At 40.1% G+C, this 27,730-nt stretch overlaps 1 protein-coding gene across 2 annotated transcripts in view; it reads right to left on the bottom strand.

Annotated features, from left to right (window-relative positions):
- The window catches only part of CPM (carboxypeptidase M), an 88,832-nt gene extending 72,935 nt beyond the window's left edge, over nucleotides 1-15,897 (bottom strand). For both annotated transcript variants that reach the window (XM_005206471.5, XM_003586067.5), the window contains exons 1-2: nucleotides 15,836-15,897; nucleotides 15,401-15,563 (exon numbers count right to left, since the gene is read on the bottom strand). In XM_005206471.5, coding sequence (XP_005206528.1) covers nucleotides 15,401-15,560 — 160 coding nt within the window. In that variant the 5' untranslated portion in view covers nucleotides 15,561-15,563; nucleotides 15,836-15,897. The remainder of the gene's footprint in view (nucleotides 1-15,400; nucleotides 15,564-15,835) is intronic.
- Between the last annotated feature and the right edge of the window lie 11,833 nt (nucleotides 15,898-27,730).

The following is a 27,730-nucleotide window of genomic DNA, read 5'->3' as shown; positions in this document are numbered from 1 at the left end:
CACTCCAGTGTTCTTGCCTGGAGAATCCCAGGGACGGGGGAGCCTGGTGGGCTGCCATCTATGGGGTCGCACAGGGTCGGACACTACTGATGTGACTTAGCAGCAGCAGCAGCATGGTACTTTTCCTATTAAGGTGACTAGGTGTAAGGCCCCGGCCCTAGTTCCTAAAGAGAAAGGTCCAGGTTCTTTGCAGCCTCCCACCAAGGTTCTGATAGACAACAGGAGGGCAATAAATCAATTGTTGACTGAGTATATAAATGAATTACTGGAAGACACATTTGGATTATTAACCCAAATCTATCAGTTACCAAGACACAATTTTGGATCAGTTCCTTCATCTATGGAATCTGTTTGTTCTCAGCTCTAAGACAGGCATGTAAATAACTTAGAGCTTTTGTATAGCTTAAGTGAGGAAAATCTGCAAAGGGCCTAGCAGAGTGCCTGGCACATGACAGGTATGTAGTAAACAGCAGCTGCATGTCTTGCATTTTCTCACCCTTGCTGTTCCTACTCAATAACTTGCTAGAAAATGAGACCAAGATTAAGTTCCCTCTCTGTGCTGCTACACAACACTTGAAAAGTTTGAGTGGTTGTAGAGTTGACTCTAAAACAACACAGGGGTCAGGGGTGCCAAGCCTCTGAACAATCAAAAGTCTTCTTTGTAATTTAGTCAGTCCTTTGTATCTGTGGCTCCTTAGAGGATTCAACCAACTGCAGATCATGTAGTTGGTAGTATTTACTGTTAAAAAAAAAAAATCCACAGTGGACCCACGCAGTTCAAGCTCATGATATTCAAGGGTCAACTATATTTCATGATAACTCCATGAGTTATATACATATATATTATATATATATGTATATATATAAATAGAAAGTGTTTCTATCTTGTGCGTGGTTGGTAGGCACATACCTTGGTACAGCCACTATAAAAAATGGTATGGAATTTCCCCTCCCCACCCCCCAAATTAAAATTATATCTACCATGAAGAAAAAGTAAAGTGAAAGTGTTACTCACTCAGTCATGTCCAACTCTTTTGTGACCCCATGGGCTGTAGCCTGCCAGGCTCCTCTGTTCGTGGGGATTCTCCAGGCAAGAACACTGGAGTGGGTTGCCATTCCCTTCTTCAGGGGGTCTTCCTGAGCCAGGGACTGAACCCAGGTCTCCTGCACTGCAGGTAGATTCTTTACTGTCTGAGCCACAGGGAAGCCCCAATAACTACCATATCACCCAGCAATTCCACTTCTGGGTATTTACTTGAAGGAAACAGAATCAGTATCTCCAAGAGGTATCTTCACCCCCAAGTTCAAACAGTAGTAGTCATAATAGCCAAAACATGGAAACAACTTAAACGTCCACAGATGGATGAATGATAGAGAAAATGTGGTATGCACATAGAACGGAATTTTATTCAGCCATAAAAGAGAAGGAAATCTTGCCACCTGTGACAGCATGGAGGAAATGAGGGCATTATGCTAAGTGAACTAAGACACAGCTATGATCTGACTTATATGTGGAATCTGAAAAAGCTGGACTCACAGAAACAGAGTGGATTGGTGGTTGCCAGAGGCTGGGAAGCAGGGGAAATGGGGAGGTGTTGATCAAGGGAAACAAACTTCCAGTTATAAATTCTGGGGACTTAACAGACAGTACAATGACTACAGGCTTTTCCGATGGCTCAGCAATAAAGAATCCGTGTGCAATACAGGAGATCTGGGTTCAATCCTTGGGTCAGGAAGATCCCCTGGAGTAGGAAATGGCAACCCACTCCAGTATTCTTGCCTGGAAAATTCCATGGACAGAGGAACCTGGTGGGTTACAGTCACATGGGGTTGAAAAAAGAGTCAGACACAAGTCAGTGACTAACACACAGTGACTATAGTGAACAATACTGTATTATATGAAGTTGCTGATCGAATGACCAGACTTAAATATTCTCACCACCACCAAAACAACATAGTATAGACGTGAGGAGGAGGAGATGTTAACTAATCTTTTTCTGATTTTATAGTACATGTGTTTCAAATTTCAAACTTACATAAAATTATACACCAATTATATCTCAATACAGTTGGGAAAAAAATTTTAAGCATCTATTCCTAGGTACTCTAACATATCTCTCTGAATTCTAGATTTAATTATTATTAAATACTTTCGGTATATAAGTCTGGCATAACTATAATTTGTCTCCAAAATGACTGATTAAAAAAAAAATCTTTGTGTGATCTGTACTCTGTGAGGGCAAAAAAGACACAATGTGCAATGCATCATTAAAATGCTTCTAGCTAAGTTGTATGATTAAAAATAAATGATCTTTTAGATTTAAATGAATAATCAGGCCCAAATATGGTACTTAAATCAGAACCCTTTATGCTGATTAATTCTGATGAACTATTCTTATTTTTGTAGATTTAATATTATGCTTTGTTGGTGCTCTGGTTTATTGGCGTGTTTCTATTTTCTCACTATTTTTCTTATTCCAGACATGGCTGTTGCACTTTACTTCTTAAAAAGAATCTTTATCATAATGCAAAATGAACTGTAAAATAATCAGAAATTTTCTGCTTAAGAAAGCAAACCTATCAGGCAGGAGTCCATAGGATGATGATGACTCTCTCTGAGTGAAGCATGAAGTCTTTCACAAGGTAGGCTAGGTCTTCCACAATCTGCCCGTCTTGCCTCCTCTCGCCCCTTCGTGCTCTCCTCTCCAGCCACATTCAACTTTTGCTCCACAGGGTCCATATGCCCCTTCACCACCAGACCTTTGAACACACTATTTATGGCCTTAACTTCCACCTTTCACCTAACTCACTTCTATCCCTCAGTTCCCCTGCCATCGAGTCCCCCAAGGTGAATCCCATCTGCATTCATTAGGATGTCTCTTCCTTCCCATGAACGTCTCAGATCATCAGCTCCATCAGGGCAGGGGACACATTTGACTTCTTACCTCTATATTTTTATGCCAGCACATGTCACAAACTATATTAAGCATTTGGTACACGTTTGCTGAATAAATTGAATGAATCTGTCCAGAGATATAGATTAACTAACGCAACTTTGGGATCTATCACTTAACTTTATGGCTATCAGACTTCACTTATAACTGCATCCAACATGGTTGGCCAGGACCTCTGCAAGGAAAGAATTAACATAGCTGGTCTGTTTTACTCCCTCCTTGCTTATCTCGGCTGCTGCTGCTAAGTCGCTTCAGTTGTGTCTGACTCTGTGTGACCACAGAGACGGCAGCCCACCAGGCTCCTCTGTCCATGGGATTTTCCAGGCAAGAGTACTGGAGTGGGGTGCCATTGCCTTCTCCGTGCTTATCTCTAGAATACTTAAACTCATCATAATGCCCTTAACCAAATTCTGAGCACTACTCTTTCAATGTTCTCTAATTAATGATGCTATTCTGTACCCGCAAGACAAAGGGTCAGTATATACCAGCCTAAAGCATTTGTTTAAAGTAAACAGTAGTATTCATAATGGGTACCTGGTATTTAGTGTGGGTATGTGTCCTGGCTGGTCACGATAGTCATGTGACCAGCTCCTGTGAAGAACTCTGGGCCTCCAAGACTCGAGTGGGCTTCTGTGAGTGGAGACAGACTTCAGGTTGGAGAGAAGCATGCATCTGTGCAACCCTCACTGAGAACAGGTAAGCCCATGCTGACTTCTGTAGTTTTTGCTGCTGCTGCTGCTGCTGCTAAGTCACTTCAGTCGTGTCCGACTCTGCACAACCCCATAGACAGCAGCCCACCAGGCTCCCCCATCCCTGGGATTCTCCAGGCAAAATGTATCATTATTCTGCTGTGCCTGCACTGTGTCTTTTGCTTCATTAATCCTGGCTATGAATATGACTTTGTAGAGTCACGGGTCCTTTGGCAATTTACTAGTGGGTGGTCATGGGACCCCAACTTCTACTTCTTGAACTGCTGCCCTTTCGAGATGTCTATGATACTGCTTTTCATCTTTTTCCTACTTCATTGCTGATTTTTTTCCTATCTCCTTTGCTGGCTTCTATCTCTATCAGACTCAAAAGATTACAGTATCCTACAGCTCTATTCTGGCCCTCTTTTATCTCTATTCTCGTTAGATTTTTTTTTTAATCACATAGGTTTCAATGCCATCTACATGTTGATGACTCTTAAGTTTATTTCTATAGTCAAAACTTTCCTCCAAACTCCACCTATACATCTGTCTACTGGACATTCCCACTGGATATCTTTTAAGGATTTCAAATTTCTAAAATCTGTCTAAATCAGAGCTCTTTGTTTCAACCAAAACTTGTCCTTTTCTAGTGTTTTCTACCTTGGTAAATAATACCTTAGACACTTAGCTGCCCAAGCTGGAAACCTGAAAGTCATCCTGGATCTTTTATTGTTCCCTGATCCCTGCCCACTCTCTTCCAATCCATTAGCAAGTATTGTTGGTTTTATTTCCAAAGCAAATCTCTAATCCCTCCACTTCTCTCCATTTCTAATACAGCATCTTCATCCAAAACACCACCGTTAACCAGTGCCTGGATTATTATAACTGAATTATTTTCCCTCCGTCTATACTTTCCCCTTTCTAATTAACTCTCTACTCATCAGACAGCAGCAGAGGACGAGATGGTTAGATAGCACCACTGACTCAACGGATATGAATCTGAGCAAACTCCAGGAGATAGTGAAAGACAGGGAAGGCTGGCGTGCTCTAGTTCACAGGGTTGCAAAGAGTCAGACACGACTTAGCGACTCAACCACAGCAACAGCAGCCGAAGTCACAATTTTTCTAAACCCACATCAGATGACATCATTTTGATTAAAACTGTTCAGTAGTTTCCTGTTATTATCAGAAGAGCATTCAAGCTCTCCTTCTTTGAATTCATGTGCCGGGCACTCTATGGACTGTCCCCTGCACCCCTCTCCAGCCACGCCCACTACTATTCTCCCCCTGCTCGCTGTGCTCCAGCGCCACTGGCCTCGTTTCTGTTCTTGGAATACAGCAGACTCCTCTACCCTCAAAACCTCCTCTCTCTCTGCCTACCCCTACACTGTGAGCTAGAGCGTGCTGCTGAATCTGAAGACACAGTCTGTACATTTAGAAGTATACGTTCCTAAAACTCAGAAGATGACCAGGCCCAACTAAATGCTTGTTAAGGCTAGAATGTGGTATTTCCAAATTTGTCTGTTTTTTTCATAAACAGAAAGGAATTTACTGGTAACAAATGATAACCCTGCCAGGCTTATCTCTAGGACAGCAAGATTATTCAGTCTATAAGAGTAAGTGTGTTCCTCAACTGAGCAACCTGCATCTCAGCTTTAACTCCACACACATTTGGTATTATCCGTGGTGGTTTGCTGGTTTAGTTGCCAAGTTGTTGTCTGACTCTTGCGACCCCATGGACTATAGCCCTCGAGATTCCTCTGTCCATGGGATTCTCCAGGCAAGAATACTGGAGTGGGTTGCCATTTGGTATTATTATAAATATAATATAAAGGGTGCTGCAGTCGTGTCCGACTCTGTGCGACCCCACAGACGGCAGCCCACCAGGCTCCCCCATCCCTGGGATTCTCCAGGCAAGAGTACCGGAGTGGGGTGCCATTGCCTTCTCCAATGCATGAAAGTGAAAAGTAAAAGGGAAGTCGCTCAGTCGTGTCTGACTCTTAGCGACCCCATGGACTAGAGCCCACCAGGCTCCTCTGTCCATGGGATTTTCCAGGCAAGAGTACCAGAGTGGGGTGCCATTGCCTTCTCCAGTATTATTACCAAGGTGCAAATATATTTAATTATTAAAATAATGGGGAAACTTCTGTGGAAGTGCTCCATGTTAAAATGATCTATACTCTCCACACATCCCCACTTTCCATGCTGTTTACTTTCACAAGAGTAAACAGGCCCTGTAAAAGAATTTTAATGGACGGGCTTGACTGAGTTACCAATGAACAAGAGAATGAATATTTAATAGGGATTAAAAAATCAAAGATGCTTTCAACCTTCAATCTGTTGACCTCTGTATTTCCAAAACCTGTACATCTTAAATCTGTAAAGCATTGCTGAGTTTGGAAGGAAAAAAAAGACTCTTAACATTAAGAGATTCCAAGTACCTGCTTAACATTTGTGTGTGTGTGGCGGGGAGCGGGGCGGCGGGTGGAGAGGTCCTTTCTCTTTTTTTTACATTTTCTAAATATACTTGAATTATTTTTGCACTGTTCAAATAAAACCAGGGATATTTACTTAAACTCTTCTTAATGGAAAGGGGTCTGTGTGTGTATCTCTTGTATTTACTCTCTCAACACATGTTTGGTTAGTGTCTGGGGGGCTGAGGGGAGAGGCGGACAAAACCCCTTTAGGTTGGCAGTGAACAGTTCAGTTATCCGCCTTACTGCCCGAAGGACACTAACGTCCCTACTGCCTCCTCCCACATGCCAGTGACTCACTGTGGGTCCTCCATTACCACTACTCCAAGTTATACTATTTTACTGTAGTTTGAGCAAAACACTTTACATGGCCAGGAAACAATTCATTTTCTTGACACTTATGGGTACATACTACATACTATATAATGTTGCATAAAGTTACATATAGTATGTGTAACTACATAAATGTCTATAAAGTATACATAAAAATAAACATCTTATATACATACACATAGCATACTATATACTATACTGTATAAAAGTGTATTTACATTAAAGTTTCCTTTACAGTGCATGGAAAAACTCTTCAGCTGTGACCCTCAGAGCGCCTGTCACATACAATCAGCGCATATTTGGGACTATGATACACAGATGAGCAAAAGCCCTGCCCTCCAGGTGCAATATAGACAGAGGGGCTGGAAGATGCTCAGGAAGAGTCTACCTCTGCCCAAGCGTCTAAAGAAACGCTTCCAGGAGGAGATGACACTTTGAATTCAGCTCAATCAACGGAATAAATGATCGAGTGGTCCCCAACACCCATTCCTGCTCCGAAAGTGCGGCAGTGTGCTCAACATTCACCTGACTACATTCCTAGTACTCCTGTGCACGCTGTTGGAAAGGGGCGCTCAGTTACATGTCGGGAGGACTGTCAGCTCAGGTGACTGTGGTCGTGCTCCTTAGTGTGGTTCTAGTTCCCGCAGAGATTTCTATCAGAGCAATTTTTAAAAACTGCGTAAACAACTCCCTGAAAGCTCTTTGTTTATACAGATTGCAGGTTTGCTTTCTTCTCCCAGACTTTGTGACAGTGCCTGCATATTTGAAGGGTTTACCCTGTTGTTAATGCCTTTATACCCCACCATGAAGGCTGTTATCTTCAGGAAGCTCTGGGGAGGTTCAGAAGCCTGAGGAGCCTAAGTCTGAGGAGCCAGTTTGAAGCCAACTTGTTTGAAGTTGGTGGCATTTTTGTGATGCCATGGAGATTAAACCTCCAGTTGAGCTTTTGATAAAGTTATGTATGTGAAAGGCCACAGACCAGAAAATGTGCACTTTTTAACCATCTGACATGCAGCAGTCCTTACAAAACAGGCATGAGAAAACATTTTTTAACGTGGAACTTATGTCTGTTTTTGTATTTTTTATTTAATGTCTGTTTATTTGCACACAAACTCAAATAAGGATTTCCTACCTTCTCAGCAAACTACTATCTTACATTGCATTGAATGACTACAGAGCTAGAAAGAATACCAATTGCTTTAAATCACCAGATAGGAAGTTCTGATTTAATCTCTTTCCCTTAACCCAAATGCATGTTGGTATTTGATATAATCTTTAAAAATTTAACTTTTTGGTAATAACCTATAAGGGAAAAGAATCTGAAATATATATACACACACACATATTTTATGTATATATAAACTAAGTCACTTTGCTGTACACCTGAAATATAACATTGTAAATCAACTATACTTCCTTTTTTTTTTTACTGTAATATTCTTATCTTACTTTCTGACTTTGTATTCTTTGAGAAAGGGACACTCTAAATGCACAAAATAAAGGAAGGAAACAGGGTGAACAGCAGTTAGTTCTCAACTCTAGATTCTATTTGTCACTGTAGTGTTACCTCCAGACACACAGTTTTTTTGGTTAAGAACAGAAACCAAATACCTTTGGGACGCTGGCTACACAAACCTGAAGAGGGTCCTTTATCAGCTCTCTGCATCTGTGGTTTTCGACCAACAGTTCCAAACCCTATCAGTTGAGGCCTCTTTTCACACCCAATATTTCGCAACTCTTCTTTTATTTACTGTGTTGGCATAAAATTCACAGAAAATATTTGCCTAGGTAATTTCAAAAAGATTTATATATCAAGGAAAAAAAGAAAGCAATTTATAATAAACCATGTTATCAATATGTAAATACTTGGGCACCATCCACTCAAAGACACAATGAAAAAGATGCTTATATCAATTCTTGAGACTCACAGTGAAGGCATTTATTACAAATGCAGACTGATACAGCTGTGTGCCCACTGGTGTCAGGATTTTATGTGAAAAATCTCAAAATCAGGTTCAGAGAAAAACATAATAAAATTTTCCTCAATTTACCTATAGTTACATTCCTGCAAAGTTTGTTACATATTAATATTGTGAAGGAAAATATTTTGCATTTGTAAATAAAAGAATTAGTTTTAGGTTCAGATGATGGTAAGCTTGTCTTTCACTTATGGAAGACATTAGAAAGTATGGGGGACGATTTTTCATTATGCATGACAATTCTGTATATTTGTTAACACCACCAGGAGGATGCATTATCAGCAAGGTCCCCCATCCAAAGACTTCAAAGTTATGGCCTAAACCGTCCCTCAATTTTCAAATTTTCCCCCTAGGGGGCGGTACTGCTCTTAATGAGAAACACTATTATCAACTTCAGAGATGGCATTTAGGTGGGTGGGTGTCCACAAAGTGTGCAAACCAGAACTTCAGCCTTCTCCTTTTGCCTCATAATCAAACAGTTTTGGTATAAAGAAAAAAGATTAAGTCTACACAAAAATATGGAATTCACACCGCTTTGGATGAAACTGCAAATACTGAAAAGGGGTCAAGGAGTTCTACAGAATATCACTCAGCACAAAAAACATTTAAAACAGGCCTTTCCTTGGATGATAGAGTATGCTTGTCTACTTTTTCAGAATCACAGGGATCGGGGCAACGGGAGAGGCAAGGATGTGTGGGGGAGGGGAAAGAGACAAAAAGAGAGAAAAGGTAACCGGAGAAACTTTTCTCTTCAGCAAAGTGCTTTTAAGGGTTCACTACTGGGCAAGACAGACTTGGTTCCAATCACTCTGTCATTTACTGACTATGGATGATTCATTCAATCTCAATTCTTCCCATGTGAATTGAAGGGTAATAATGGTATTTCACACTCTTGCTAGAGTGATTAGGTGAGGTGTATGTGTAAAGTGCTATAGGTAAAGAGTAAAATTCAATTAATGTCGGCTGTCACTATCCTTTAAGTTTCAAATGGCCCTAGAGTATTGGTGTTTGGATATATTTGAGATTTGGAACAAAAATTGTTCCTAGACACAAGAAGCAGAGTAAAATTCTGTTATTTTTTGGATATTCTATCTCATCCTCTTCAAATATCATCCTACAAATATGGTGGAAATCTAAATCATTTCCTTGTAAGAAAAAAAAAAAAAAAGCAGTGTCTTTAAGAAACTGAGTGGTTATAAAACAAGGCTGATATTCCTAAGATGTTTCAGAAAAGGACCTTACATTTCAAGTTAAAGAAGGGGAAAGGCTAACTCAATGTAATCTGAAATCACAAACATGTATATTACAGCTGAAATTCCTAGATTTTAATGGTCTTCTTGGTATTTAGTCCTCAATATGTCAATATTTACATCACAAAAAGCATTTTATGCAGGATCTCAAGCAAACTGGCTGTCCAATCACATTTGGGAAATGAACAGAGTGACAGAAAACTGAACGTCGTGCAAAAGTCTTAAATACAATGTTCTTTTCCGAGGGTAAATTGCTAGTCAAAATCTAGTCAAAGGCAGTAGACAACGAGAGATCTGCATACGCAAACGCAGCGCATGCCTCTTTGGGGCTGGAATCTAAGCCAATTCTAGGAAGATTTTTGAGCATATGCAATGTTATGAAGATTCCTGGCAGAGAAATTCAATACAATATCTGTTGAATGAATATAGGACAGTGAGAGTTCGTGAGGTAAATGCACGAGAAGTAAATTCTCCTTTATACTTTAAACAATCATGAAAAAATCATGGTACAGTGATCTTTCATCATCATCATCAAAACAGTCAGCATATCTACCTTCTTAGCAAATGTTAAAGTAAACAACATTGTTAACTACAGGCACTCCACCGTACAGTAGATCCCTAGGACATATTCATCCTGATGACCAAACTCTGTACCCTTTGGCAAATACTACAGAAATCTTTAAAGCCACTAATGCCTGATTTATCACTGATATAAGATTTAGAAGAGTTAAGCATACATTTCTTGTGCAATTATCAAATCAATACACTCTTAGGAAATAAGTTTGGTTACATGTATCAAATACATAAAACTGCTTTAAGTGTTGGTAATTTCCTTTTTGGAAATGTATCCTCAATAGCAGGTCTTATCCTGAACGGCAGTGCTTATGTAATACTTTACCATGATCCAGGAAGTATTCTAACCACCCAGGGTCACACTGCTACAAAATAGAGAATCTGGAATTTGAACTTGGGCCTTGTGGTTACCAAGCCTGTGTGCACTCTGACAACTTTAGTTGTTTTAGCTACAAAGATGTTCTCTATGGCATTAAATTTTATTTATTTTTAATTGAAGGATAATTGCTTTACAATATTGTGTTGGTTTCTGCCATATATCAACATGAATCAGCCATTGGTATACATATGTCCCCTCCCTTTTGAACCTCCATTTTTTTTTTTAACAACAAGAAAAGTTTAGAAACAAACTAAGTGTTCATCAGTGGGGTCTAAGTTAAACAAACAATAGTACGTCCATTGATAGGACACGTAGCAGGCATTAAAAGTTAAGTTTTAGAAAAATGTTTGCACAGGCAAGCAAGTCATTTGGCTCAGTGGGAGGGGAGAAAGACACAAAGGGCATATAGCCTTTTAAGTTTACTAAATGTTTCCTTTGGATGGTGAGATTTTAATTTTCTTCTTGGTGCTTTGTTATATCTTCCCAAATGTCTAGATGAACTTGAGTTTCTTTTGTACTCAGAAAAAAAATTGCTCATAACAAAGTTCTGTCCAGATCAGCACAGCCCAAAATGCAGTGCAAGTCATATGTAATTTAAAATGTTTTAGAAACCACAACCATGTTAACAAAATTAAAACCAGGTGAAGTTAATTTTTAAATATGTCTTATTTCACCTATATATTTAAAACATTACATTTTAACAAGGAATCAATATAAAATATTAATGGACTATTTTACTTTTTGGTATTAAAATCTTCAGAGTCACTTTTAGCTCATCTTAATTTGGTCTGGTCACATTTCAACGGCTCAATAGACAAGTGGCAACTAACTACTGTGTTGGATCTTGGCAGAAGCTTTATTTTCAGATCAAATGTGCCCAAAACATGACTCTGAAACCCTCCACTAACTACCACAATCTCCATGCAACCACATCTATGTGGAACTGCTTCCTTGATGAGAAAGATGTGCTTGAGACCTAACACTTGTCAGCTGTGTGATCTTCAGCAAGTTAATTGACTTATCTGTACCTCATTGGACCCATTCTGTAAATGACGTTAATGCCTACTTTGAGATGTTGAGATTTAAAAAACATATTAAAACACCCAATACGTGGAAAGCACTTTATAACATATTGTTATCTAATCCTTGACCTTTGCAACCTTCCTTATTCAGACAAAGGTTAGACTTAGCAAGAGGAAAGACAAGATTCTTAGAATAGATGTAGGAAATCTTATTTTAAATGGTCCTAGAACTAATCAGAGGGGATGTGAAGAGAAAAGCTGGGGAGTCTATTGATACAACAAATACATTTGTATTTTAAAGGGGGCTATCTGATGGCAGGACACAAATGGCACACTTTTCGGCTTGCTTCACAAGACCCCTTTGGCAAATATTCAAGCCACTAAACAAACATAAAAATCACTGAATATGTGCCAAACACACTCCACAAAGGGACTTAGGAATAATTAAAAAGATAGGAGAAGATAATTACAGCATTGTCATGATTTTTGCCATATATCAACATGAATCAGTCACAGGTATAATGTGTTCCCCCATTCTGAACCCCACTTCTACCCGCTCCCCACCCCTATCCCCCTGGGTTGTCCCAGAGCACTGGCTTTGGGTGCCCTGCTTCATGAATCAAATTTGCACTGGTCATCTATTTTACATACGGTAATATACTTTCAATATATGTTTCAGAATATGTTTCAACACTATTCTCTCAAATCATCCCACGCTCTCCTTGTCCTACAGACCCCAAGTCTGTTCTTTATATCTGTGTCTCTTGCTGCCCTACTGTATGTAGGACTGTCATTACCATCTTTCTAAATTCCAAATATATGTGTTAATATATAGTATTTGTGTTTCTCTTTCTGACCTGCTTCACTCTGTATAATAGACTCCAGTTTCATCCACCACATTAAAGTTGACTCAAATGTGTTATTTTTTATAGCTGAGTAATATTCCATTGTGTATATGTACCACAGCTTGCTTATCCATTCATCTGCTGATGGACATCTAGGTTGCTTCCATGTCCTAGCTATTGTAAATAGTGCTGCAATGAACATTGGGATACATGTGTCTCTTTCAATTCTGGTTTCCTCAGGGTGTATGCCCAGCAGTGGGATTGCTGGGTCATACAGTAGTTCTAATCTCCACACTCTTCTCCACAGTGGCTGTACCAGTTTGCATTCCCACCAACAGTATAAGAGGGTTCCCTTTTCTGCACACCCTCTCCAGTATTTTTTGTAGACTTTTTGATGACAGCCATTCTGATTGGTGTGAGATGGTACCTCATTGTGGTTTTGATTTGCATTTCTCTAATAATGAATGATGTTGTGTGCAGAGCTTTTGTGTAGGTTTCAAACATTTCAAAATTAAAAACTGGAAAAATACTCAATTATAATAGAAGGCCATTAATCATGACATTTATTTTTTTGGCATCACTCTTTATAACAGAGGCCACTAGAAACTATATAGATGGCTCAAAGACGAATGACTAACAAATTAACATAATCAACATAAAATATTATATAGCAACCAATTCACACTAGCAAACCATTCAATTCATAGAAATACGTAATGAAATAATATGAACTGGGAGAAAGAAAGCAGACTATAATCCATGATCACAGCAGTGAAAATACATGTGACAGGCATTTACAAAAGCTAAAAATAAATTGGCAAGGTAGAAATATTACTTTCCCTTCTAGGTAGGTTGTCCACGTTCATAATACAAAAAAGAAAAATAAATAACACATATGGTAAATCATGTTTGCTAAGTAAGCATCTTACATCAGAGGGCAAGATGGCCAGGGAGAACTGTCCATCTAGCAAAAAGAGTACCAACAACCATACAAGGATGCCCTGGCAACCAGCTCCCAGTTACCACTGTACAGTTTAACCTCCTGCTCGGAACCCAATAGCAGATTTGGGACTTATCTTAATCAGAGTAATTATTCAGAGCATACTCAATACAAAGCTTTGACCTAAACTAGCATCATTGTATTTTTTACATGGTAATTCCCCAGTCCTTTAACTATAAGAGTGCACACAGATAAAAACAATTAAAGCTTGCTGGCTTTCATTATTGCTATAGTCTGACAGCATGCAGGGTAGATCAAAATAGCTGGTTGACATTGAGAGAGAGTCCCTGATTTTCTTGCACAAGCACTTTGTGCTTGAAAAAATAAAAGCTAACTCACTTAGTACTTAAAAATTAACAACATTCACATTGCCTTGTGGTTTAAATGATGACTGAACAATAACTCAAGTCAGCTGTGCTCTGTTTTTCCTTTATTGATATAATTAGTATTCTGAGATCTTTTAAAGTTGCTCTTCTTTACCCCTAGGGGAAAACAATTTCAAAAGGCTATATACGTATGCTGATTCAAGATATGCTTTCTCATACATTCAATCTCTATAATTTTGGATTATAGAGCAATATAGAATAATTCTGGCACCAACTCTTTAGCAATGCTGTTTAAAAACAAAGATGCCATTACACACAAGCCTAGGATTTTTCTGTTGCATTGCATATAAGCAAACTTATGGAACACTGCTTACAATATAAACCACAGCCTTAAGTTTTTGGGAAATGATTACTTCAGAATATGGTGATTAAGAGACTCCCAAATTGGCTGAAAAACACAGAGCTAAAATTCAGTTGGGGTTGAAACACACCTTATAAAGAGTTGAGATCCAAGAGACTCATGCACAGATCTTTGATTTACCACTCATTTTGCAGGACTTAAAACCAAAAGAACAGATTTGCAGATTGTTAAAGTATTATTCTGGTGTGGGGGAAAAAAAAAAAAAAAAGAGTTGAGATCCAAATTACATACACTTGACAAAACTTAAATATTTAGTCAACTGGTATGTTTTGGGGGAAGTACCAATATAAGATTAATAATACGTGGTAAAATTATTTGTCTTTTCCCCCAAATATTTAAGCCTTGAAGCAGAATGATCTGTGTGCCAATCCTGGTTATAAAACTCACTAGTGATCTGGGGTGTTCTTGGGCAAAATACTCATTTCACTATGATTCAGTTTTCCTATCTACTAAAAAATAATTAATATAACATACATTTACATGTTTATACTCAATATATGGCTTCCAAATTAAAATACAGTATTTAAATAATGAGCATGAAAATACTAGGAGCAATACCAGTCACTGCTATGGTACACTTATTATTCAGCAATTGTCTTATTCCAATGAATAATTTTTAAAACAGCATTTTAATCAGTACCAGAGTCACTTTTTTTTTTTACATAACTTTAAGCCATAGGGCTAATTATACATGATATAGAAATCTCACCAACAGAACTGAACTATTTCGAATTTAAAAGAGACTTGCAGACAGGATCCTAACAGTCTGAATCATATTTAAAGAAGCCATCAAAAAGGGAAACTTGAGATGGGTAAACAGACTTCCTTTGCAAAAGTTTATCTAGAAAACTAAAGGCTAAAATATTCATTCCAAGAAATCTGTCTGCAAAATCCAAAATCAGAACGCCATTCACGCAAAGCACTCAATGACACCGAATGACAGCGGAGACATTTAGTAAAATTCAGATCTTAGTACTCCCCTGACAAAAAGCAACGCAACTCACAAAGGGAGAAACAATCTACACGCGAGACAGTGATGGATTCGCCTGGAGCCCCTCTGAGTAGCTTCATAGAAAGGGGACAGGAAACTAAGGTATATTTGATGAATGAAAGTGAGGACTAGGGGTTTTGGAAAGTACAGGAGACGCGCCCTACCTTGTACAGATTTCCCGATACTGTGTAAGTGAGTGATAGAACTGTAGTTTTGGGCAACATTCTTCAGAAACGCTTCCATCTCTGGCTGGTGGTGGTAGCTGAAGTCCAGGGCAGCTACCGCAGGCATTAGCAGCCCTAGCCAGAGGCGGGCGCAGTCCATGTTCTAGAGATGAATAAAAATAATAAAGCTGAGCAGATAAGGCAGGCGGTGGGCTGGAGGGAAAATGTGAATGCTACTAGCTCCCGCTCTGCTCTTTAGTATCAGATCTCCCGACACTAAAGCTCGCTGCTTCCGAAAGAGGTAAAAGTTGGAAGTAACACCTTCAGGAGTTAGCGTACCCAGAGCACCGGCAGCCCCAGGTGCCCACCATCCCGTAGCCCACCCAGCCCCTCCCCACGTCCGCTGCGCCTGACCCCGCGCGCCCCAGGCCTCACCCCTGCCCAGGCGCACACCACCGCCTGGCTGCAGCCGCTTGCCGAGACCAGACATTATAGCTGGGCCAGGGGGCGGGCGAGTTCAGGTCCCGCCCTCGACATCTAACTGACGTCGCTTTGGCCCACTCAGACACCGCGGGAGGCACTCCGGGGCGGGGTCTAGCCCGGCGACCCGGGCACCTCTGCCTGCTTCTCACCTGAGCCCGCCGGCGCCCACGCGGCGCGAGGATTCCAGGGCGCGGCGGCTTGTGCCGAGGCGTGGCAGAGCTTCCCGAAACCGAGTTACCTTGCGTGGTCTTAGTTTTTGCCGGCGCCCTAGGTTGGAAGTATCCTCACCTCGGCCACCGCTCCGTCCGATGTAGGGGTCCCCGGCGCTCCGCCCAACAGCTGCAGCAAGGGCTGGGACGGCTTCTCGCGTTGGGCGGTGCGGGCCGGCAAGCCCGGGGCTCACCTGGAGCCCCACGATGCGCCGTAAGTACCGGGCGGCCGCAGCTGCAGGCAGGCTTTTACGCTCTTCGACTCGCCAGGGCCACGCTCTCAGACGCTCCAGGCGCCCCCAGCCCTGCGGTCGCGTGGCGTTTCAGAACGTGTGTTCAGAAGTTTTAAATGAATCTTGTGGAATCCAGGAAAATTTCCGACAAATATTTATAGTGTATGAAAGAAAGAGAAAGTCGTTCAGTCGTGTCCGACTCTTTGCGACCCCGTGGACACTATACAGTCCATGGAATTCTCCAAGCCAGAGTAAAGGAGTGTGTAGCCGTTGCCGTCTCCAAGGGCTTTTCCCAACCCAGTAGGTCTCCCTCACTGTGGGCAGATTCTTTACCAGCTGAGCCACCAGGGAAGTTTGACTAAATCAAAGTTAAATTGAACACTGACAACCTGGAATCATGTGTAAGAAGGCATCAGAGTCATCATTGTAATGTCGACGCTCCCTCCACCAACGCTGCCCAGGTCAGTTTCAGGGCCTAAAAATACTTCTTTCTGGAAGGATGGAATGGTCTGTGTTTGCACTAGGGACAGCAAGGACTTGACCAAAACCTGAGAGGGTGTGTGGGGAGGGCAAACACCTCACACACCTGTTATACATTACCTATCAGGGTAACAGGAGACTTGTGCCAAGGGTCCAGTAAATGTAAACGTTTGAAAAGCACTGATTTAGGATAACATTTTCCTTTAACAGACTAAAAAGAGTAGTGCCAGGGCACTACCCCAGACGACTTAAACAGAATTTCTGAGGCCTGGGAATGTGAATGAAATGTGCCTTCCGGAGTTGAAAATTGCTAGTCACTCTTCTTGGTGATAGATAGATACACCAAGCATTTAGGAACCTTCCCAGGAGGCAGAGTAGAGAGGTTTAAGAGCATCTAATCTGGGTTCCCATCCTTGCTCTGACACTCATTGGTTGTGTCAACTCACTACCTTAGTTTCCTAGTCTGTAAGATGGAAATGATAATTATACTTACCTAAATAACTGGGAGATGTCTATTAAGTGAATAACCTAGTTTAATTCATAAATCTTTAAGCCAAATTTCTAAGAGTTGGAAAATCTTATGATTATGTTGTTGAGCTGCTGAGTGGACTCAAAAAAAAAGTATGCAGCAGTTACTCTTCTGTTATTTCTACTGTATGACTTTAAGAAGTTCTTTGTTATTCATTCGTCAGAGGCCTGAAAAGAGGTGGAATAGGGTTGAGGAGATTAAATTTAGGCAAAATTACTGTAAAGAATGGGAAAGGGAACTGTCAAGAAACAAAGTGAAGGATTTCTGATCTGACGTTAAAAATTATACATTTGTTACAGAAGCAAGTGGCAGTTATGTGATTTCTTTTAGTGGTGACGTGGCTGGAGACTGGAGAAGATATGGCTTGGTCCATACTGGGATGCAAATTGCCAGGGTTCTTATTCCAGATAAACAAAGGAGTGAGGTATAGTTGAAATTGCTGTGCTTGGGGTTCATAGTAGGTAGGAAGAGAAGCAAATTCAGGAGAAAGCCAATCAGAGAAAGGAGGTAGGGAGAATAGGGATTTGAGGGCTGAAGGTCCAGAACCTAGCCACTCCAAGTATGGCCAGACAACATTGACATCACCTGGGAGTTTGCTGGAAATGCAGAATCCTTTGTTTCACGCCAAACCTACTGAATCAGAACGTACATTTAAATAAGATTTCCAGATGATCCCTATGTACATTCAAATTTTATTTGCAGTGGTCTACAGGTCAAAAAGGCTTAGTGTTAGAGTGTGAAAGATATGGAGGTATATAAGGTTGGCATGAAAGACTAAAACACTACAGTTAGCACAGGTGATCTTTCTAAGCACGACACCACTATAGGTAAAACCATAATAAGGCAGATCATTGAACATCATAAAAATGTATACATTTTATTCAGGAAATCTCAAAGGTTACCAGAAAAATTGCAAACTGGAAAAATTGATAGCCCTTACAAAATCAAGAATGGGCAAGGACATTAATAGGCAGTTCACCAAAGCAGTAATACAAATGGTCAATAAACATAGTAAAAGCTACTATCCTGCTTAGCAATCAAAGAATTACACATTTTAGAAGGGCGAAGTAATACTTTGTTTTGCTTATCACCAAGAAAGATTAAAAAATTGATGGTACCTAGAAATGGACAGGATCTGGAAAAATGACATTCCTGCTATTTTAATGGTATTCTAAATTGCTACAATATTTCTGGGAGGAAATCTGGGGAATGGACATCGAAATTTAAAATATGCTCTTCCTTGATAAAAACTTAAGCTATAGAAGTAGTTTGGAGAAGAGCTAAGTTTATATGTTAGGATATTTATAAGCACCACTGTTTTTTAACTTTTTACTTTGTATTGGGGTATAGCCAATTGACAATGTTGTGATAATTTCACAACAAAGGGACTCACCCATACATATACATGTATCCATTCTCCCCAAACTCCCCTCCCATCCAGGCTTCTGTATAACATTGAGCCGAGTTTGTGAAAGCATCTGTTTTCAATTGTGACAAAGTAGATAAACAAACAATGGCAGGTTGATTATATCACTGGTTCTCAACTGGGGGTTGATACTGGCCACAGGTGACATTTGGGAATAGGTGTGAAATATTTGATTGATTTGGGGTAGGGGAGGAGGACAGTGCTATTGGCATCTAGTGGGTAGAGGGCAGGAATGCTGCTAAACATTCTTCAGTGACAACACAGCCTCCCACAACAAAGAATTTACTAACCCCAAATTCTGGTGTTGAGATTGAGACACCTTGGGTTAGATGAAGAATATTATAGTCTTCAGTTCAGTCGCGCAGTCGTGTCCAGCTCTTTGCGACCCCATGGACTGCAGCACGCCAGGCTTCCCTGTCCATCACCAACTCCCAGAGCTTGCTCAAATTCATGTCCATCGAGTTAGTGATGCCATCCAAACATCTCATCCTCTGTTGTCCCCTTCTCCTGCCTTCAATCTTTCTCACCATCAGGGTCTTTTCTAATGAGTCAGTTCTTTGTGTGAGATGGCCAAAGTATTGGAGTTTCAGCTTCAGCATCAGTCCTTCCAATGTATATTCAGAGCTGATTTCCTTTAGGATGGACTGGTTTGATCTCCTTGAAGCCTTACAATAAATTATTTTTCAGTCATATTAATGATGTGGGTCTTTATTTATTGGCTTGGAAAGATAAGTCATTGAGTGGCAAAAAGCAGATTGTAAAAGTAAGTGAATAGTCAATTCCCACTTTGGAAAGCAAACAAACAAACAAAACTATTCCCAGCAAAAGGTTTAAAGGGTTACAAACTGCAGAGTGGTAAGCTTTGAGTTTCAAGGTTCTGATTTTTCTTTTAAAATCTGTCTGTATTTTCTGAAAACAATTTGCAGTTATACATGTGTTACTTCTTTTCATCAGAAAAACAATGAAGGCATTTTCACCTGAAAGCAAAAAGCACAGAAGTGTCAGAGATAAACAATTCTCAGTGAAGACAAGATCTAAAATTTCTTTGGAGTGAATTACAGAAGCTAAGAAGGACGTTGGAAATGGGATATTAAGGAATTTTAAAAGCTCGGGGAGCAGGTGGATGATTCTGTCATGGGACTCTGAAATTCCCTAAGATAGTGGCAGGAATTAGAGCAGAAGGGAAGACTATAGTGACTATTTTTTTGTGTCGTTTATGTTGTCACTAGGTCGTGTCCAGCTCTTTTGCAACCCCGTGGACTGTAGCCCACTAGGCTCCTACGTCCATGGGATTTCCTGGGGAAGAATACTGGACTGGGTTATCATTTCCTTTTCCAGGGGATCTTCCCCACCCAGGGATGGAACCCCTGCCTCCTGCATTGGCAGGCATATTCTTTATCACTAAGCCACCAGGGAAGCCTGGTGACAAGTGACTATAGTCAGGGGTTAAATACCACAGTAATTGTCAACAAGAATGGGCAGACCGGTGAAACCAGACTTTGTGACCTTCAATCTTGCTTTTTCCGTCTTTCAAAAGTGTCACAAGAAAATATGAACAAGGTAAAGAAATATTTAAAAGCTACAAATTCCACTTACCCAGTAACAACAATTCTGAAAATAAATGTAGGCATTAAGTAGTCCTCTAATGGTGCACACTTGCTTCTGATATTTTGCCCTTATACAGTAAATGGTCTTAGAACTAAATTTTTGAGCACATCCTTGTTTAGGATCAGTTCTTAGACATGCAGTTTTAAATATTTGGCCAAACTGTATTCTGATAAAATGTCAAAAGTATAATTTCAAAATGTTCAAAAAATTCTCACACAGAGTAAAAATACAGAGTAAACATAGGTCAAGTTTTTATTTTTTTTTTTAATAATTTTTTAAATTTATTTATTCTTGGCCGTGCCGGGTCTTCTTTGCTACGTGAGCTGTTCTCTAGTTGCAGTACAGGGACTTCTCACCTCGGCGGCGGCTTCTGTTACGGAGCACGTGCTCCGGGCACTCAGGGTCAGGAGCCGTGGCTCCCAGGCTCTAGAGCACAGACTCAGTAGTTGTGGCACACAGGCCTCGTTTGTTTCACGGCATGTGGGATCCTCCCAGACCAGGAATAGAACCTGTGTCTCCTGCCTTGGCAGGTGGACTCCACCGCTGAGCCACCAGGGAAGCCCTAGGTCAAGTTTTTCTTTTAGCTTATTATTGAAGAAGTCAGCAGGAAACAAAGCTGGTTCAAAGAAAGATATGGGAAGTAATATTTTATATATATCAGTGTAAGAAAAAAAGAATATTGAAACCATTCTAAATTATTGCTAGATATAAATCTGATTAAATTCCTGCAGAGGAATAAACTATAACCTTTGGTGCTATGTTCTCTACAGAGTATAAATCATTTTCATCTATAAAGGACAAAAAATATTTGTATCTCTCTTAGACAAAAAAATTAGCTCTGGGACTTCCCTGGTGGTCTAGTGGTAAAGAATCCACCTGCTAATCCTGGGGACATGGATTCAGTCCCTGGTCTGGGAAGATTCCACATGCCTTGGGACAACTAAGCCTGTGTACCACAACTACTGAAGCCCTCTCGCCCTAGAGCCCATGTTCCACAACAACAGAAGCCACTGCAAATAGAAGCCCAAGCACCAAAACTAGAGCATAACGCTTGCTCACCACAACTAGAGAAAGCCCACGCGCAGCAATAAGGACCCAGTGCAATGAAAAATAAATAAATAAATTGTGCTTAGTCACCCAGTCGTGTCCAACTCTTTGCAACACCCTGGACTGTAGCCTGCCAGGTTCCTCTCTCCATGGGCATTCTCCAGGCGAGAATACTGGAGTGGGTTGCCATGCCCTCCTTACATTAAAAGAAATTAGCATCTTACCAGTTTTCTACAAGTTAACATTTAAATTTCTTTTTTATGAAAGACAAGTTTGGGTCTATATCTATTAAAGAAATTGATCAATGACTAATAACCTTCTAAAAACAGAAAGTACCAGGCCCAGATGGATCACTGGTGAATTCTACCAAATATTTAAGGAAGAATTTGTACTAATTTGCCATAATCTCTTTTAGAGTATAAACGCAAAGGGAATACTTCATAACTTATTCTATGATGCCAGGATTAAAATCAGACAAATATATTACAAGAAAAGAAAACTACAGATTGTTATCTTTCATGAACATGGATGCAAAAGTCCTCAACAAAATATTAGCAGGTTGAATCCAAAAAAAGTATAAAAATAGTTATATATCATGACCAAGTTGGATTTATGCCAGGTAAACAAGGCTGGTTCAACATTTGAAAATTGAATAAAGTAACCTATTACATCAGACTAACAAAAGAAATACCACATGACCATATCAATAGATGCAGAAAAAGCATTTGACAAAACCCAAACCTCATTCTTGATTAAAAACTTTCAGTAAACTAGAAATAGAAGGGAACGTTCTGAAATTACTAGAGACTATCTACAAAAAACCTACAGCTAACATCAGAGTTAATGATGAGAGATATAAAGTTTTTCCTCTAAGATCAGGAACAAAGCAAGGATGTCCCCTCTGGCCACTATTTTTTAATATCTTACTGACTGTCCTTGCTAATGAAATCAGGCCAAAAAAGGGGGGGGGAAAGGATATAAATTAAACACAATTGTGAAGGAAGATGCAAAACTGTCTTTGTTTCACAAGTGACATGATTATCTGTGTAGAAAATCTGAAAGAACTGACAAAACAAACATAAACGAAAACATCTCCTGGAACTAACAAGTGATTGTTGCAAGGTTGCAGGTAGCAAGGTTAATATATAAAAATCAAATGCTTTCCTACATACTAACAAGTAGGATTTAAAAGTTAAAACGTAATACCATTATGGCAACCCACTCCAGTATTCTTACCCGGAGAATTCCATGGATAGAGGAGCCTGGTAGGCTGCATTCCATGGGGTCAAAGAATCGGACATGACTTAGTGACTAAACCACCACCATCTTTTGGGCATCCCCCCAAAAGAAATACTTAGGTATATATCTAACAAAATATGTACAGGATCTATATGATGAAAACTACAAAACTCTGATGAACAAAATCAAAGAACTAAATAAATGGAGAGAGATTCTGTCCATGTATAGAAAAACTCAATATTGTCAGGATGTGGGTTTTTCCTAACTTGATCTGTAGATTCAATGCAATATTAATCAAAGTCCCAGCAAGTATTTTGTAGATATCAACACACTGAGGCTAAAGTAAATTTGAAAAGGCATAAGAAAGGACTCACACAATTAATTAAAGGAGAATAACATAGCTGGACTAACACAGTCCAACTTCGAGACTTACTATAAGGCTACATTAATCAGGACAGTGAGGTACTGGTGAAAGATTTAACAAATAGATCCCTGTCAGTAACCTCCTGTAACTGACTCTTCCCACCCTCAACATCTTCTTTTGTCTGTAACTGAGGATGGTATTCAAGATGAGGCTTCAGCCATTTGGCAAGTGGCTCAGTTTCTCTGGTCTCTTCCACATATTCGCATCATTAAATTTTGGTTTGATTTTTTCCTGTTAATCTGTCTTACGTCAATTTAATTTTTAGACCAGCCAGAATAATCTAGGGCTTCCCCTGATGGCTCAGCAGTATAGAAGTCTCCTGCAATCAGTGAAACACAGGAGATGTGGATTTCATCCTTGGGTCATGGGAAGATCCCCTGGAGGAGGAGATGGCAACCCACTCCATTATTCTTGCCTGGGAAATCCCACGGACAGAGGAGCCTGATAGGCTACAGTCTGTGGGGTTGTAAAGAGTCAGACACGACTGAGTGGCTAAACACAGAATAATAGGATAGAAGGACAGAGGAAAATTTCTTCCTCCCCAACACACCACCAAAGACATGAATCAAGAAAAGAATAATTGATAAGCTGAACTTCATTAAAATTAAAGACTTTTGCTCTGCAAAATGACAATATCAAGAGAGCTAAAAGACAAGTCACAGACTGGAAAAAATTATTTGCAAAAGACATATCTGATAAAGGACTGCTATAACATATAAGGAACTCTTAAAACAATAAGAAAATAAACAACCTGATTTTAAAATGCGCCAAAGATCTTAACAGATGCTTTGCAAGAGAAGGGATGTAGATGGCAAATAAGCATATTAAGAGATGCTCCACATCCTAAGTCATCATGGAAATGTAAATTAAAATAATACTGAGGTATCATTACACACTTGTCAGAGTGGACAAAATCATGATCACCGATAACACTAAATTCTATGAGGGTGTGAACTCTCATACAAAGCTGGTGGGAGTGCAAAATAGTACAATCACTTTAGAAGACAGCTTGGTGTTTTCTTACAAAATTTAATATATTCTTACCATATAATTCAGCAATCTTGCTCTTTGGTATTTACCCAAATGAGTTGAAAACTTATGGCCTCACAAAAAACTGCACAAAGATGTTTATAGCAGCTTTATTTATAACTGTCAAAACTTGAAAGCAACAAAGATGTCCTTCAGTAAGTGAATGGATAGACCATTGTTCATTTAGACAGTGGAATATTATTCAGTGCTAAAAAGAAATGAGCTATCTAGCCATACAAAACATGGATGAGCTTTAAATGCATATCACTAAGAGAAAGAAGCCAATCTGAAAAGGCCACATAGTATATGATTCAAACTATAGGACATTCTGGAAAAGGCCAAACTTTGGAGACAGTGAAAAGATCAGTGGTTGCCAGGGTAGGGCTTGGAGGGGTGCTGCTGCTGCTAAGTCACTTCAGTCGTGTCCAACTCTGTGCGACACCATAGACGGCAGCCCACCAGGCTCCCCCGTCCCTGGGATTCTCCAGGCAAGAACACTGGAGTGGGTTGCCATTTCCTTCTCCAATGCATGAAAGTGAAAAGTGAAAGTGAAGCCTCTCAGTCGTGTCTAACTCGCAGCGACCCCAGGGACTGCAGCACCAGGCTCCTCCGTCCATGGGATTTTCTAGGCAAGAGTACTGGAGGTGTGGGGGATGAATAAACAGAGCACCTAGGATTTTAGGGCAGTAAAAATACTCTGTATGATATTATACTGATGGATATACATCATTACACATTTGTTCAAACCCATAGAATATACAACACCAAGAGTGAACCCTTAGGTAAACTATGGATGATTGGGTGTTTATGATGTGTCATTGTAGGTTCATTCTTGATAGAAAATTTACTATTCTCGTGAATGATGCTGATACTGGAGAGGTTATGCACATTTAGGGGCAGAGACTGTATGGGAAATCTCTGTACCTCCTTCTTCTTGATTTTGTTGTAAACCTAAAACTGCTCTTTAAAAAACGGTCTTTGGACTTCTCTGGTGGGCCAGTGGTTAAGAACCTTTTCTGCCAATGCAGAGAACACGCATTCAATCCCTGGTCTGGGAAGATTTCCACATGCACCAAGACTACTGAAGCCCTCATGTTCTAGAGCCTGTGCTCTGCAACAAGAGAAGCCACTGCAATAAGAAGCCCGAGTACTGCAATGAAAGTAGCCCCTGCTCACAGCAAAGAAGAACCAGCGCAACAACCCCCCACAAATCATCTTTAAAAAAGACTAGTTTTCTTGACATTTCACCTGTAGAATATAATAACTCATACTAATGCCACTCAGTGACTCCACTGCCTGCTGCTTTCCATATAGCTGAGAGAGGCTGGGTATTTACTGTTAGCCTGACTTCCCTCCCTCAGCCCTCCACCTACGTCCTGCAAACTAGCTCTCCCAAATCAAATGTCTGCTTAAATTGGATCTGTTAATTCTTGGTAAAAATAAAAGAAGTGACTTTACAGTGTTGTAGGATGGAAAGATGGCCATTTTTAGTCATTGACATGAAAGTTGTCAGTGGAAAGCTAGATGGTTTCCAGTAAGGTCCAAAATTCTGTCCTTCTCCTAGGCAACCTCAGAGTGATGTCTAAACAGTGGGACCCAGAAGTTTAAAGAACCTAGCTCAACTCAAGCACTCTGTTGGAAACAGGAACTCTGTAGTCCGTGCTGTATATTTGTTGTTGTTGTTTTTGGTTTTGCTCCTTTATTTTTTGAGAACATTTCATTAGGGATGATAAGCATTTCATTAGGGATGGTGATTTTGTTTTCTATTTGCTATGCAATCTTCTCTTGAAATCCAAGCAAAATAGTGCGTTTATCTTGGAGGTACAATTGTAAACCTGTTGGCATTCCTTTGGGAGATTTATAAAGGATTTGTGTACCCATCTGTGTTCATGATAAACTTCTGAATTCTGGAATTTTTGATAGCACACAGAGAGAGAGCTGAAAAATGCAAAGTCATCAAAAGCACGACATAGTTCCTGGAAGTGTTTAACAATAGATAGCAGTGACTACAAAGGTATCCACCATTATCACACTCCCATGGTCCCCCTTCAGCGCTGAGTGCATCACTGTGAGAGTTAACCTGTTTGCTGCTCTGCCCCACTCTTCCTTCTTTCCTTCCTTTCTCCCCTCCTTCCTTCCTTCCTCTCTTTTCATTCATTCATTCTTTTATCAATTATTTATTGCTTACCCTGTGCCAGGCACTGTGCTATCTCCTAAGGAGTACAACTGTGAACAAGACGGGTCAAATCCCTGCCCTTATGTAGCTTGCATTCTACAATCAAAATTCTCCGCTGAAGAATCTCACATGTTCAAAAAAACCTGTGATCTTTCTTACATTACTTTCTGCCACTTCCGTCTTGTCTTTAGGGGTTTGGACCACATTCTACACTGTATAGCATGACCTTTTTGGCTCAACATTTTATCTACTGACAGTGGAGCAAAATGAAAATTTAATCAGATCAAAGCTTAGACCTGACACTCCAGGGTATCCTAACACACTGATTGAGAACCACTGTCAGGAAAAATCTAAACAAATGTGGTATGTATCTAATTTAGTTCATGAAGATACCCCAATTAGAGTGAGTTGAGCCCTCCACAGCCTCTACAGCAGTGCTCAGTATATGCTTGCTGATTTATAAATGTTCCTCTAGGAAGGATAGAGCCTCAGTATATAATTCATAATAAGCCATACAGTAAATTGCTAAAAACTGTTTGTGGAGCCAGGGCTTCCCTGGTGGCTCAGTGGTAAAGAATCTTCCTGCAGTGCAGGAGCCAGATCACCCAAGTTTAAACCCTAACTCTCTCACTTACTGTTTGACCTTGAGCATGTTACTTAACCTCTCTGTGTTTTCACTTCCTTATATGTAAAATGTGTACGTGTTTGCAATACTCATGGTACCAATCTTATAGGTTTGTAGGCGTTTTATAGGGTTGCATATTTTAAATGAGTTGTGATATGTAAAGGACTTAAAACAAACAGCATCTGGCACATGGTAAATTTTTTAAGATAAGAATTCTTCAATATATTAATATGCAGTCAACTTTCAACTTTTCTAGATTGTCTTCTAAACGTTGAATTGTATGTATTTAAATCCTGAAAGATGATGCTGTGAAAGTGCTGCACTCAATATGCCAGCAAATTTGGAAAACTCAGCAGTGGCCACAGGACTGGAAAAGGTCAGTTTTCATTCCAATCCCAAAGAAAGGCAATGCCAAAGAATGCTCAAACTACCGCACAATTGCACTCATCTCACACACTAGTAAAGTCATGCTCAAAATTCTCCAAGCCAGGCTTCAGCAATATGTGAACCGTGAACTTCCTGATGTTCAAGCTGGTTTTAGAAAAGGCAGAGGAACCAGAGATCAAATAGCCAACATCCGCTGGATCATGGAAAAAGCAAGAGAGTTCCAGAAAAACATCTATTTCTGCTTTATTGACTATGCCAAAGCCTTTGACTGTGTGGATCACAATAAACTGTGGAAAATTCTGAAAGAGATGGGAATACCAGACCACCTGACCTGCCTCTTGAGAAATTTGTATGCAGGTCAGGAAGCAACAGTTAGAGCTGGACATGGAACAACAGACTGGTTCCAAATAGGAAAAGGAGTTCGTCAAGGCTGTA

Source organism: Bos taurus, chromosome 5 (assembly GCF_002263795.3).
Source record: "Bos taurus isolate L1 Dominette 01449 registration number 42190680 breed Hereford chromosome 5, ARS-UCD2.0, whole genome shotgun sequence".
Taxonomy (NCBI): Eukaryota; Metazoa; Chordata; class Mammalia; order Artiodactyla; family Bovidae; genus Bos; species Bos taurus.
This window is presented reverse-complemented; position numbering and strand designations above follow the sequence as displayed.